This window comes from Trifolium pratense, linkage group LG3, assembly GCF_020283565.1.
Source record: "Trifolium pratense cultivar HEN17-A07 linkage group LG3, ARS_RC_1.1, whole genome shotgun sequence".
Classification (NCBI taxonomy): Eukaryota; Viridiplantae; Streptophyta; class Magnoliopsida; order Fabales; family Fabaceae; genus Trifolium; species Trifolium pratense.
The window spans coordinates 6702145-6715803 of record NC_060061.1 but is presented as its reverse complement, the minus strand read 5'-3'; the positions used below and the strand labels follow the sequence as shown (position 1 = coordinate 6715803).

The window sequence follows — 13659 nt, the reverse complement described above, 5'->3', positions numbered from 1 at the left end:
TTTATTACGATTTGTCTATACATTCGAAGTCTGATAATCGAAATTCTTTTTCTCATTTGTTTATTAGTCCAATTAGGTGATATTGAACGGTCGGATTGATAAAATTCGAAATCTCGAGTCAAAATCGGTAGTTTCAGTCAAACTACATGACAATTTCATAAAAACTAGTTGTCCGTTGAGACTGTTATTACAATATGTCTATACATCCGGAGTCCGATCATCAAAATTGTTTTTCTCATTTGTTCTTTAGTCCAATTAGGTGATATAGAACGGTCGGATTGATGAAATTTGAAATCTCGAGTCAAAAATTTTAGTTTCAATCAAACTCCACGAGCCTTTCATATAAACTAGTTATCCGTTGAGACTGTTTTTACAATCTGTCTATACATCCGGAGTCTGATCATCAAAATTCTTTTTCGCATTTGTTTGTTGGTCCAATTAGGTGATATTAAACGGTCGGATTGATAAAATTTGAAATCTCGAATCAAAATCGGTAGTTTTAGTCCAACTATACGACACTTTCATAAAAACTAGTTGTCCGTTGGGACTGTTATTACGATACGTCTATACATTCGGATTCCGATCATCGAAATTCTTTTTCTCATTTGTTCTTTAGTCCAATTAGGTGTTATCGAACGGTCGGATTGATAAAATTCAAAATCTCGAGTCAAATATGTAGTTTTAGTCAAACTCCACAGCATCTTGTAAAAACTATATATCCTTTTAGACTGTTATTATGATTTGTCTATACATCTGGAGTCTGATCATCAAAATTCTTTTTCTAATTTGTTCTGCAGTCCAATCAGGTTATATTGAACGGTCAGATTTATAAAATTCGAAATCTCGAGCCAAATTTTGTAGTTTCAATCGAACTTCGCGAGCCTTTCATATAAACTAGTTATCCGTTGAGACAATTTTTACGATCTGTCTATACATCCGGAATCCGATCATCGAAATAATTTTTCTCATTTGTTTGTTGGTTCAATTAGGTGATATTGAACGGTCGGATTGATAAAATTAGAAATCTCGAGTCAAAATCGGTAATTTCAGCCGAACTACACGACACTTTCATAAAAACTAGTTGTCCATTGAGACTGTTATTATGATACGTCCATACACTCGGAGTTCGATCATCGAAATTATTTTTCTCATTTGTTTGTTATATTGAATGGTCATATTGATAAATTTCGAAATCTCGTGTCAAAATCTATAGTTTCAGTCAAACTCCATGACCTTTCATAAAAAACTAGTTATCCGTTGAGACTGTTATTACGATATGTCTATACATCCGGAGTCCGATCATCGAAATTATTTTTCTCATTTGTTATTTAGTCCAATTAGGGGATATTGAACGGTCGGATTAATAAAATTTGAAATCTCGAGTCAAATATGTAGTTTTAGTCAAACTCCACAACCTTTCATAAAAACTATTTATCCGTTTAGACTGTTATTATGATCTATTTATACATTCGGAGTTTGAGTATCGAAATTCTTTTTCTCATTTGTTTTTTAGTCCAATCAATTAGGTGATATTGAACGGTCGGATTGATAAAATTCGAAATCTCGAGTCAAAATCGGTAGTTTCAGTCGAACTACACGACAATTTCATAAAAAGCTAGTTATCCGTTGAGACTTTTGTTACGATATGTCTATACATCCGGAGTCCGATCATCAAAATTCTTTTTCTCATTTGTTATTTAGTCCAATTAGGGGATATTGAACGGTCGGATTAATAAAATTCGAAATCTCGAGTCAAATATGTAGTTTTAGTCAAACTCCACAACCTTTCATAAAAACTATTTATCCGTTTAGACTGTTATTATGATCTATTTATACATTCAGAGTCTGAGTATCGAAATTCTTTTTCTCATTTATTTTTTAGTCCAATTAGGTGATATTGAACGGTCGGATTGATAAAATTCGAAATCTCGAGTCAAAATCGGTAGTTTCAGTCGAACTACACGACAATTTCATAAAAACTAATTGTCCGTTGAGACTGTTATTACGATATGTCTATACATCCGGAGTCCGATCATCAAAATTCTTTTTCTCATTTGTTCTTTAGTCCAATTAGGTGATATTGAACGGTCAGATTGATAAAATTTGAAATCTCGAGTCAAATTTTTTAGTTTCAATCAAATTCCACGAGCCTTTCATATAAACTAGTTATCCGTTGAGACTATTTTTACGATCTGTCTATACATCCAGAGTCCGATCATCGAAATTCTTTTTCTCATTTATTTGTTGGTCCAATTAAATGATATTGAACGGTCGAATTTTAGACGAAACTAATTGTTTTAACATGTAGGTCTAAAATCCGTCCCAAAAGTTCAGACGGATTTCAGACAAATCATAGAACATTTTTTTTTTTTTTAAACTAAGATCTGGCCAAAAACGTCCAAAATTATTAAGAGGGAAAAAATTTCCCCACATTTTCATTTGAGAGGGAAAATTTTCATTTTCATTTTTAGTTTTTACCCCCAAAACTCCCAAATCAAATCTTTTTTGGTATCTTACTGACCTAAAAAAAGTCCCAAATTCTATTTGTCTCTTAGATGGTTCACAGCTCATCTTCGCCAAATTGCAAAAATCCCAAATCAAGTCATTTTGCTCGAAGAATTTTCATAGCTCCTTTCTCCATAGCTCATCTTCGCCGTTCACGTCTCTTCCGTTGTTATCTATAATCGCCGACTCAGTTCCTCTCTGCGTGGTTTCTCCATAGACGCCGACTCAGCTCCCTTCTTTGCTCCTCCCAAATCCTGTTGTTTCTCTTCACTGTTCAGGTCTCGTCCTCCTTTCTATTATATTTGGGTGTTTCTTTGAGCTATTTATTGTGTTCGATTTGGATTTTGTAGACAGAAAAGAAATTAAATAAGGAAATAATAAGAATAAAAAGTAGTGTGTTCAATTAATTATTTTTGCTATGTTTGGTTTAGGCTTATGTGTTTTGATTTAGGGATGGCATCGCTGGGTTTGTTTTATATAGATAGGTTTAGGAGGTATGATATGGGGCTGATGTGTTTAATATCAGTTTCGTAACAATTTATTGAGTTATACTAACAACAAAATTAGTTAATATTGCTTCATTCATATATGGACACTAATCTTGTCTATTTGATCTCAGTCCACACAATGACTGGTAGTTGTAGGTATGGAAAAATACACTAAAAGTAGCTTCATTTTTAGCATGTTTATATCACTTTTTGTACCAATGAACACAGATTTCAGTTTTATTTATATTTGAACACTCAAATGATTGCATTCATAGATGAGAAAGCTAGAGATTCATTTCTAAATTATAATTATAAATGAGTTACCCTTGATGTATGTTTCATATGATAGATGGCAAATATTAGAAAAATTGCTACTGATAGATTTGAGGTTGCTAGCTCATTTTAATTGTGATGGACACTGTCATGAATGCTTCTAGTTACTTTTGAGTTCAGTGAGTTATTGTTCCATTGAAGCTGAATAATGCCATTTCATAGTGCATTCATGATTATGCATATGCAGCAAGGCACAACAATTCCTTTTGCTCGGCCTACACTTGAGATCTTTGCTGCATTTGTTAAATGGCCCAGGGTCAGTCCACATGTACTGGAGGGGGAAGCTCATCAAAATGATGTGGAAGTTAGAGATAATAATGAGCAAGATGGAGGAGAGCATGGAGCTTAAAGCAGGCCAATCCCAGTGAACTTTTACAGTTTTTATTATTATTATTATTATTATTATTATTATTATTATTATTATTATTATTATTATTATTAATTCAGTCTTTAATTTCAGTTGACTAATTTTGAATATGTTAGATTCATGATGTTTGTGAAATTTTGAATAGGTACTCTGAACATGTGGTACTTGGTGTTTTTATTTTTTTTTATTTTGTTGAATTAAATGACATTTGGTAATTTATATTATATTTGTAAGTAGTTAGTATTGTGAATATTGTGAATACTTTTTGAAAACAAGCTCACATGCTTTTGAAGATCCGAAAGATAGGTTTGTGATAAATCAATGAGCAAACATGATAATTTTGATTCGCTGGGTTTATGTCAACTTTTGATTAATGTTTGAAATATGCTTAGGAACTCAACATGTTCTTGAATTGTGTTGTTTGTCCTATGATGCTTCTCATTATTTTTGTTGAACATGATTGAAGCTTGTGTTATACAATCTAGCCAGGTGAGAATGTGTGAACTTTCCATTGTTTACATAAATATTTGAGAGCCGGAAATTGTGTATATTCATTTGATTTTAAATTAATCTTGTTGTCATTGATATGTTTGATGTTGTGGATATGATCAAGGCCTTGTTTCTTTTTGAGTGATAACTACTTATGACATTTCTAGAAAGCAAAATTTTGTAAATGAGAGTTGCATTAATGTGGACCGTTCAATATTATCTACTTGTGGCATTCTACTTTGTAGTCTCAGTTTGACAAGTTTTTTTGGGCTTTCTCTTTACCATGTCATAATTAAAATGCTTGTTGGTTATATTTCTATATTAGGTTGTGCAGCTGAGATTAGATTAAGCGCCATGTGTATGGGGATAAAGATAAACCATGAGTAATCTTATTTGTGTTCAAATCAAACAGCTATGGGAAACATGAATTTGTTTATTTTTGTGGATTTATTTTTGTAGGAAGAAATTATGGCAGTTGGAACATCACAACCAACTGTTGTGGCTACCAAAGATGGTCGCATTGGTGTCAAGAACCAAATGAAGGATGAGTTTTCAAACATTTATATACGTTGGAGTATGACTTATTTAGCCAAGAGGAAAATAGAGATATGATGGAGAGAAACTGAATGTGATTATGTAGCCAATGCTTTTCCAGATCTGTAAGTTTAGTTTTATTCTTTTTAATTGACTATTTTGTTACCAATCCCACTTTCCATGGCATGTTGTAAAACATATTTTGGTATCTAACTTGTTCATAATGTATTATGTGATTTGTTTGACAAGGAAATATCATCTCACTTTGACTAAGTGGTCTCAGTCAGTTTGAATGTATTTTATACTGTGATTGTATTACGTTAATATCAATATGTTGTATATCATTTTTCTGCTTAGAATTTCATATCTTTAGGACAATGAATTTTTATTCACAGTTTGTGTGCTAGTGAATAGTATACTAACCACTTTACAGGAATTTTTGTTTTACATAATTGTGTGCCAGTGATCTTTGATATCTAATCTAATTAGTGAGGTGGTTTGATTGCTTTTTAATGCCCTTCTGGTTTATTGATAAGCCAGATTAATGAAAAAGAACCTCATTTGCAGAGCCTCATTTGTTCCTACCTCCATAACATGTAAGAAAATAATCACTTTTTTTCTTTAGTTTCTTTCATTACATCAAATCCTAAACCAATGACAAATTGAAAGAGTTTCTTTTGTGAATATTGCAGATAAAGAAAATTCAAAGAGAGTCCCAATAATGGAAAGAAGCAATTTTGCAAATAGGATTCTTGAACATGGTAATTCAAAATTGAGAGATCACATTATATTCGATTTCACAATCGAGGCTTTAAATTGTAGTCGCGGTTATGATTATGTCACTGTCTTTGTTGATGTGCAATTGTGATCTGTGAATATGTGACTTTACTCGAAAGATGCGTCCGGTGTTTGACACTGATAGGATACTGGCACATGTGATTATATTAAAATATTTCATATTCTCAAATTGCTATGGTCGTGTTTGGTATTCATGTTTGTGTCCGTGTTTCATTTGCGATTAGGATGTGATTGCAGAAATCTCAAAAATCTTGCTCACAATGTGTTCGATATTAATGTCTGTGTCCGTATTTCATTTGAGCTTAGGATGCGGTCACAGAAATCTCGAAAACCTTGCTCACAATGTGTTTGTGTAATTGTTGCAGTGAAATTGAGTATTAAATTTTCTGAGACTCTGAAGAGTAAATTGAGTTTAGGTGCCAAAATTATTCAAATGAAAAATCACTTTGGTAGAAAAAAAATCACTTTGGTAGAACGTGGCTTCTTATGTGGACAAAAACATGTTTTTTGTGCAGATTACACAAATTGTCTTTTAGCTAAATTCCAAAATAGAGACAAATGAATGGCAATAAAAACTAACTTTTTTTTGGCAAAAAAAAAGAAGTTAGAGGAGTCGAAAAAACAAGCTTTGGCAAAAATAAAAAAGTTGAAGAGTTAGAGGAGCCGCAAAAAAAAATAAAAAATTAGAGGTGAGTTAGTGGATCCGCTAAGTTTTATCCATCTTATGAGTTAGTGGAGCCGCTATCTTCACATTCATTTGAGTTAGTGGATCCGCAAAAAAAAAATAAAAAATTAGAGGTGAGTTAGTGGATCCGCTAAGTTTTATCCATCTTATGAGTTAGTGGAGCCGCTATCTTCACATTCTAGCAACCCTATTTTTTATTATTTCTCTTTCTCCTATAAAAAAAGACCACCACTCATTCACCGTGAAAATCAATTCACATAACCAAGAACTTGTCTTGTCGTGATTTGCATTTATTTTTCATTAATCTTTCGGAATCTATACGCTTAAATATAATTTTACTTGAATAATACTCCATCCGTTTCAAATTACTTGTTGTTTTAGAAAAAAAAATTGTTTCAAATTACTTGTCGTTTTGATAATTTAAGGTTATATTTTGTCTATTTTACCTTCGTGTAAATTCCAAATATTTAGGAGTAGTTGTTGAAACCATAAAAGATTTAATATATATTTGAATTTTTTTTTGGTACATACATTTTTTTTGTACATAATATATTAAATTGGAAAGAGAAAGTGTGTGTAAAAAAAAATTGGTTAATTAATTTATTTTTTTTCATTTGTTTGTTAGTCCAATTAATTTATATTGAACGATCAGATAAAATTCAAAATTTTGTGTCAAAATGTGTAGTTTCAGTCGAATTCCACGGTCTTTCATAAAAATTATTTATCCGTTGAGACTATTATTACGATCTGTCTATACATCCGGAGTCCGATCATCAAATTTTTTTTGCTCATTTGTTTGTTAGTCCAATTAGGTGATATGGAATGGTCGGAATGATAAAATTCGAAATCTCAAGTCAAAATATGTAGTTTCAGGAGAACTTCACGACCCTTTAATAAAAACTAGTTATCCGTTGTGACTGTTATTACGATCTGTCTATACATCGAGAGTCCGATCATTGAACTTTTTTACCTCATTTGTTTTTTAGTCCAATTAGGTGATATTGAACGGTCAGATTTATAAAATTCGAAATCTCAAGTCAAAATCGATAGTTTCAGTCAAACTACAGGACACTTTAAAAAAAAACTAGTTGTTCGTTGAGACTGTTATTACGATATGTTTATATATTCGGAGTTCGATCATCGGAATTCTTTCTCGTTTTCAAATATGTAGTTTCAGTTAAACTCCACAACTTTCATAAAAACGAGTTATCCATTTAGATTGTTACTACGATAGATCATCGAAATTAAGAGCCACTTTTTCTCAATTATATTCTCGCGGTTAGTAGTAGATAACTATTTTTTTTACAATAAAAAATTATTATTTCTCTCAATTTTATTCCTGCAGTTAGTAGTAGTAGTAGATAACTATTTTTTTTACAATTTTTTTTTTTGACGGAATAAAAAAAAAATATTATTTTCAGTTACAAACAAACCCAGTAAAAAATTCATCAATGATTCTTCATCTACAACATCAACAACAAATCTGCAACTTTCTTGAAGGGGAGAAAAAAAAGGCAAACAAACAAACTCCTAGCACAACAAGTGCCACCCAGCCGAAGCACTAAAAAACCAAATCCCCTAAAAAATAAAAACCAATGTGCCTAAAACAAAGGGAGAAAACCAAACAGCATGTTGCAACCGCAAAAAATCTAGAAGAAATTAAACCAAAAGCAAGGCTCCCAGACAACATGAAACTCACACTCAGAAACAAAACTACCAATAAAATACAAGATCTACGACTTCAATGTCTTCTATTTATAAATCGGAGATAAATCTCTCAAAAATTGATTCTCAACAACATCATCATCGCGTGGACCTTCTTTATTTCCAGATATTGGGTTTTAATTTGGTTCAATTTCCGGATCTTGGAATTTTGGGGTTTTCTAATTTTGTGCTAATTTTGAGTTGTTTTTATGAGTTTGTAGTTGTTGTTGAGAAAGAAATGGTTGGTTGTTGGTGTGGGTGGGTGACGAAGGAAAAAGGTGATGATGGGGTAAGAAGTGAGGTTGAAGAATATAGAGTGATTGTAGGGATTTATGGTTGTAGAAGATGAGCATAAAAATCTAGATTTTTAGATGTAAACTTAAAGATTTTGAGATATCATCCTGTGTAGCTACTATATACTAAGATCTAAAACTAGCTTGATTTTATGAGGGAACACAGAAAGTGCACGGTAAATGGTGTTGCAGCGTATAATCCGATGTGGCATGCAAAAGGTCAGCACTGTCCAATTCTGGCTTCTGATTGGCCAGTCAACGCACGGTTCTGGAACCGTTAAAAGCAACACGGCACCATAGAATTTGCCATTACTATATATACTGAGCTTATATAACTTCTTGGGAAAATCAACACTCAAATTTCTAATCTCTCTTTGCTTTTCCCCAGCAACTAGAGATATATATATATCTTTGCTTGTCGTGGGATCAATCTAATAGTTATTATTTTAATTAGAGATGGATTTTGTGAAGAAGTGTAAGAGGGTATTGGGAAGCAACAAGAGATTGTATGATTCAGAAGAAAGTTGTGGAAGTGGAAGAAGCTATGGCAAAATATCAGAAAATAAGTGTTACAAAAAACAAAAGGATATTAATAAGAGACCACCAAATGGTTGTCTTTGTGTATATGTTGGATCTGAGAGACAAAGATTTGTGATAAAGATCAAAATATTTAATCATCCTTTGTTCAAAACACTTTTAGAAGATGTTGAGAATGAATATGGTTATACAAATGATGGTCCTTTATGGCTTCCTTGTCATGTTGACTTGTTTTGTGAAGCACTTTTGGAGATAGAGAGTGCTATGGATCACAAGCACAACTCAGTTTCACATTCTTCACTGTCTTGTCGTTCTAATTATAACTTGAGTTCTGTTGCCAATTATGAGATTTTGTTGTGAAGTTGTAAAAATTAACATAAGATAGAGTAGATCAGTCTTAATGGCTTTTAAAGTGAAATAGATCATTATCCTTGTCTTCATGATATAAATTTTTTCTTTTTAAAATTTTCTTCTAGGAGGGGAAAGAGCTTGGTTAAGCTCTCCTTTGTAAAGGAAAGATTAATTTTATCAACAGGAATAAAACTAGATGTTATTTTCTGGTGAACTAAGAAAATAATAACATCAAAGAGGAAGGTATTATAAATCTTATGAGGTGTATCAAAATATAAAGAAAAATAAATTAGTATTTAATTATTTTTAAATTTAATATATATATATATATATATATATATATATGTGAAACTTAACCAATAAACATAAATAAATAAATAACAATTTAAATATATATTTTAAATGTATCTAATAATGTTATGACTAAAACCATTAAGTGCACAAAGATAAAGAGTACAAGTATAACATTTGAGAGAAAACATGAAAAGAGAAAAATGAAAAAGAAAAGTAGGTTTAAATATTGGATTAAATATATTTTTAATCTCTATATATCAATTTATACAATTTTTTAAGATTAGTCTGTATTTAAATTTTATTATATTTTAAGTCTTCAATATTTTTACTGTTTATAGATTTGGTCCTTACTTTTAATTTTAAACTTTTAAAGACTTGATTATCCGACTTTCGATACAATTTTATTTCGTACTGGAAGGTGCGGATGGATTACCTCTTTTTCAGGGATCGCTAATGCAGGCTTCTGCATTTATTTATTCCATATTTGTTTCTTATTTATAAGTCCCTTTTCAAAAAATATTTTGCTCCTATATATATTATACATGTTACTAGATGCATTTACTTTTTTTTTTCCAAAATATATCTCTTATTAATATAATATGTCTCTTTTTTTGACAAAATATAATATGTCTCTTATTAATAATATATCTCTTATTTTTTTTCAAAAATTAAAGTTACACATTAATACATAAGAGGTATTTACAAAGTTGACAGAAAGGGTTGGCCCTTTACAAGGGTAACATGATCCTTCGGGCCACAAAAATAGGTTTTTATTTTTCTTTTCAAATTTTTCATTTTTTAAATATTAGTTAACTTTAGAAAAATAATAATACGAGTCATTAACCTAGTGGTTGGGTTGTGTTGTTTGTGTAAAGTGCATGTGTTCTGAACTGGGCCTAGAAGCCCAAATGCCGAGGAATCGCAGGAATGGACTCTCGAGCAAGACCCGACAAGAGGCTGCTCGCAAGCTATGTTCGACAAGCCAACGGTCTCAATACCAACACGTAATGTAACGGCTGTTAACCGGAATGATGAGCATTAACTGCTCATCATGACTTTTCTAGCCGTTTACCAGCAACCACTTGATAGCCATAAATGTCATCAAGGGTCTTGCCCAACGCTGAGGGCTATATATAGAAAACCTTCACTCCATCTTACTGACTTGATAGCCATATATATATGCAGCTCTTTGCCATTCACAAGGTACATATCATTTAGCACAGAAAACCTTCACTCCACCTTACTGACTTGAGCGTCGGAGTGTCTGCAGGTAGACAACCTCCCTCTGTTTCAACAGGGGCTTCAATGGAACAAACACCGGTGCGGTCGACCTCTCTGATCAGGTAAAATCAGCATGCTTCTTGGTTGAAGTTCTATCCTATGAACCAAAACATCAACCATGTATATATATGATAATATTTTTGTATATAATATTTCAAATAATTATTTTTGCTCGGTTATAAAGAGTTGTCTCTAATTTTCACAACTAACATGAGTTTCTTTAGATGATTTTATTTTATTTTATTTTATTTTTGTTTCTTATTGTTATTCGGTTATTCCCCAATTTTTAATATTAAAACAGAGTCTTTTAATTGCTTGGGAGTTGGGATGACTTTGTAAAATTACACCGTCAACCAATTACAAATATTTTCGGCCACGTCATTCCATTAATTAACTTCATTTTCTTGACATGACATGAAATATTAAACCATTTTTATTGGTTGCTAGTATAAAATTAATTTACACAAATAGTGCGTGTCATTTATAATTTTTATGTACAAAAGTAAAGTAAGGAGGATTTAAAATTAGAGATAGAAAAGTAAGAGGAGTTTAAAATTAGAGACTTATAATTAAGAACGGATAAAATAGTATATTTTTTTTGACAAAGATGAAATAGTATATTTGATTCCTTAACAAATGTTATAATGACACTGGTTAGTATTCAGCTTCTCATGTAAATTCAAAATAAATGGGCACATGAGCAAACGTGCAAACCTAACAATTCAATACGTTTGTGATTTGGAAGTAGCATAAGATCTAATCATCTAATGATCTAACTTAATTAATTCAGATATAACTTGAAAAAGATGAAGAGATTCAAGAAAAGCATATTTACACATTCAGGATTAGTTTTTAAAAAGTGGTGTTTACCTACGCTAATTAATTTATACATTCATTGACTATAATATAATAAAAAATCCAAATTGAGCATCACAGTTCTGCATTCACCTTTAGGTGATACGCAGACATATGTATCTAATCATCAATTTATTTTTTAATGACAATAGAAGGACATTTAGCGTCCAAAAAAGAAACAGTCTAAAATAGTAAGGAATTTGAGCCCTAAAACAGTTGGTCGTGAATGAAAACTATAGCTGTTGAGATTTATAGTGAGAGATTCACACTTGTAGATATGTGTCGAGATCAATCAATTGTACTAGTATATGATCGAGTTATTATGTTCCACATTGGTTGGAAGAATTAGGGTTGAACACTTTATTAGTAAGGGAGAACCAATAAATTTAATGTCTTACGGTTTTGAGTGAAAGTGTGATATTAAAATCACTTGTATAATTTTTTAATGCCCAAATTACCGATCCAACCCGATAAAACCCCCTTTGCCCAACAATAGTAAAAACAAATATAGGACGGTTCGTGGTTAATATATTTTGACTTGTTGTAACTTTTAAGCCGATTTTACTGTGTGGTTGAAGATGGAATTCATATTATTTATTTTTTTTGAAGGAAGATGGAATTCATATTGTTTAGTTGAATTTTCAAGCTTTCATGTATATAGCTTGGTGCTCTGAATAGGAGCTAATTGACATCTGTGTTATGTTTTGTTCTTGTAGTCAAGTACATGCCATTGTTTCTTTTCCTTCTTCAATAACTTATCTCAACCTTTGAAAAAAAGTTTGAAAGTGATGATGATTTTCTTTTTTAATGGCAAAAATATGAAAGTGACGATGATTGATATTCATTATTCAACGTTCAAAGTTTGTGCACTGCAATGAACTAACTGATGAAGCATCATTGTATCTTTTCATGATTCTTACGCCGTAGTAGTAGTACACTACTCACTAACTACTACTGTGGTTGAAAAAGACAAATTTCTTATATTGGTGAACGGCTTGTATGTCAATTACCCGTCAAAAATGACTGCGCCACATGGCCCAACTTTATTATTCCTTGACTTTAAAAAAACATGAGAGGGATATATTTTATGTCTATTTTGTTCCCACTATACCAATATGTGTTGACTTAGAAAGCATAATGAGGGCAACATATTTGTATATTTGCATTGAACTTTGAGAAATCACAAAAATGAGTAGGATATAACATTTTAATTAATTTAAAAATATTTATATTCTAAGGTTTGATACACCAACAATAGATATATGTGTTGTTGGATTTTTTATTAATTTATTTTAAAGTTATTTTATTATTATTATTATTATTATTGTTATTATTATATTGATTGGTGATGAACGTTATTATTTGCTTAGTCAATTAGCGGTTTCTTTTTTATTGTGGCAGTAATACTCAATCAATCTTAATAAATATTTTAATTATGGTTTTGCCTTGGGAGAAAGATTAAGCAATGATATATTGCATATACAAGGAAGACTGATCAGTATATATATAAGGGTGAACGAGAGAGAGTAAGAAGGAGGAAATGAAGTGACACTAGTAAAATATATAATAATACTAAGTTCCCACGAGCATCCAAAAAGTAGTTCTATGAGACCTTGCTAATTCACGTGCAGTGCTAGCAAGAAGTGACTGTTGTATCTTGGAGGGTATTAGCTATGAGACCAACTGCACCGGGTAACTTACCTGTGGTGGCGAAATACTCTTAAGCCCAGTGCATTGCACGCCTCAGTCAATAATGCGATAAGTTCATCTTGCTCTATAATTTTATTTTGTTATGTATAATAATTATTTGTTCTAATGTTTCTTTAATTTATATTAATATAATAATTCTATGTCAGATATTTTTCCAACAATCTTAAGAGTAATTCTTCGGCATAGAATTATTATTAATTTTAATTTTGATTTGGTAATAGAATTATTTGTTGATGAAAAGGAAGAATTTTAAATTGAGGAATGAAGTTAGATATGATATCAATGGAAAGCAAATTTTGAGACTACTCACTCTAGGAGCGTGCTGATCTTGATTGTATAGAGAAATGATGAATGAGTTTCATCCAGGTTCTATCTAATTATTCCACTTTATCTATGTTTCCTTGCTCGACTATGATTTGTTACTGTTAATTGCAA

At 31.3% G+C, this 13659-nt stretch overlaps 1 protein-coding gene and 1 long non-coding RNA gene across 2 annotated transcripts; both read left to right on the top strand.

The window, feature by feature from the left end:
• The first annotated feature begins 2601 nt into the window (after positions 1-2601).
• LOC123916005 lies at positions 2602-5683 on the top strand. The gene is made up of 5 exons (XR_006812032.1): positions 2602-2783; positions 3514-3690; positions 4642-4841; positions 5257-5312; positions 5409-5683. It is a non-coding gene; the product is annotated as an uncharacterized LOC123916005 (long non-coding RNA).
• A 2865-nt stretch (positions 5684-8548) lies between these two features.
• On the top strand, positions 8549-9265 carry LOC123916004 (auxin-responsive protein SAUR71-like). The gene is made up of 2 exons (XM_045967322.1): positions 8549-8579; positions 8646-9265. Exon 2 carries the CDS (start codon positions 8653-8655, stop codon positions 9091-9093), a length of 441 nt encoding a protein of 146 aa, XP_045823278.1. The 5' UTR covers positions 8549-8579; positions 8646-8652; the 3' UTR covers positions 9094-9265.
• The last annotated feature ends 4394 nt before the right edge of the window (positions 9266-13659 follow it).

Bases quoted from the DNA above. Each gene is read 5' to 3' on its own strand.
- LOC123916004 (XM_045967322.1), top strand. From the start codon at position 8,653: ATGGATTTTGTGAAGAAGTGTAAGAGGGTATTGGGAAGCAACAAGAGA.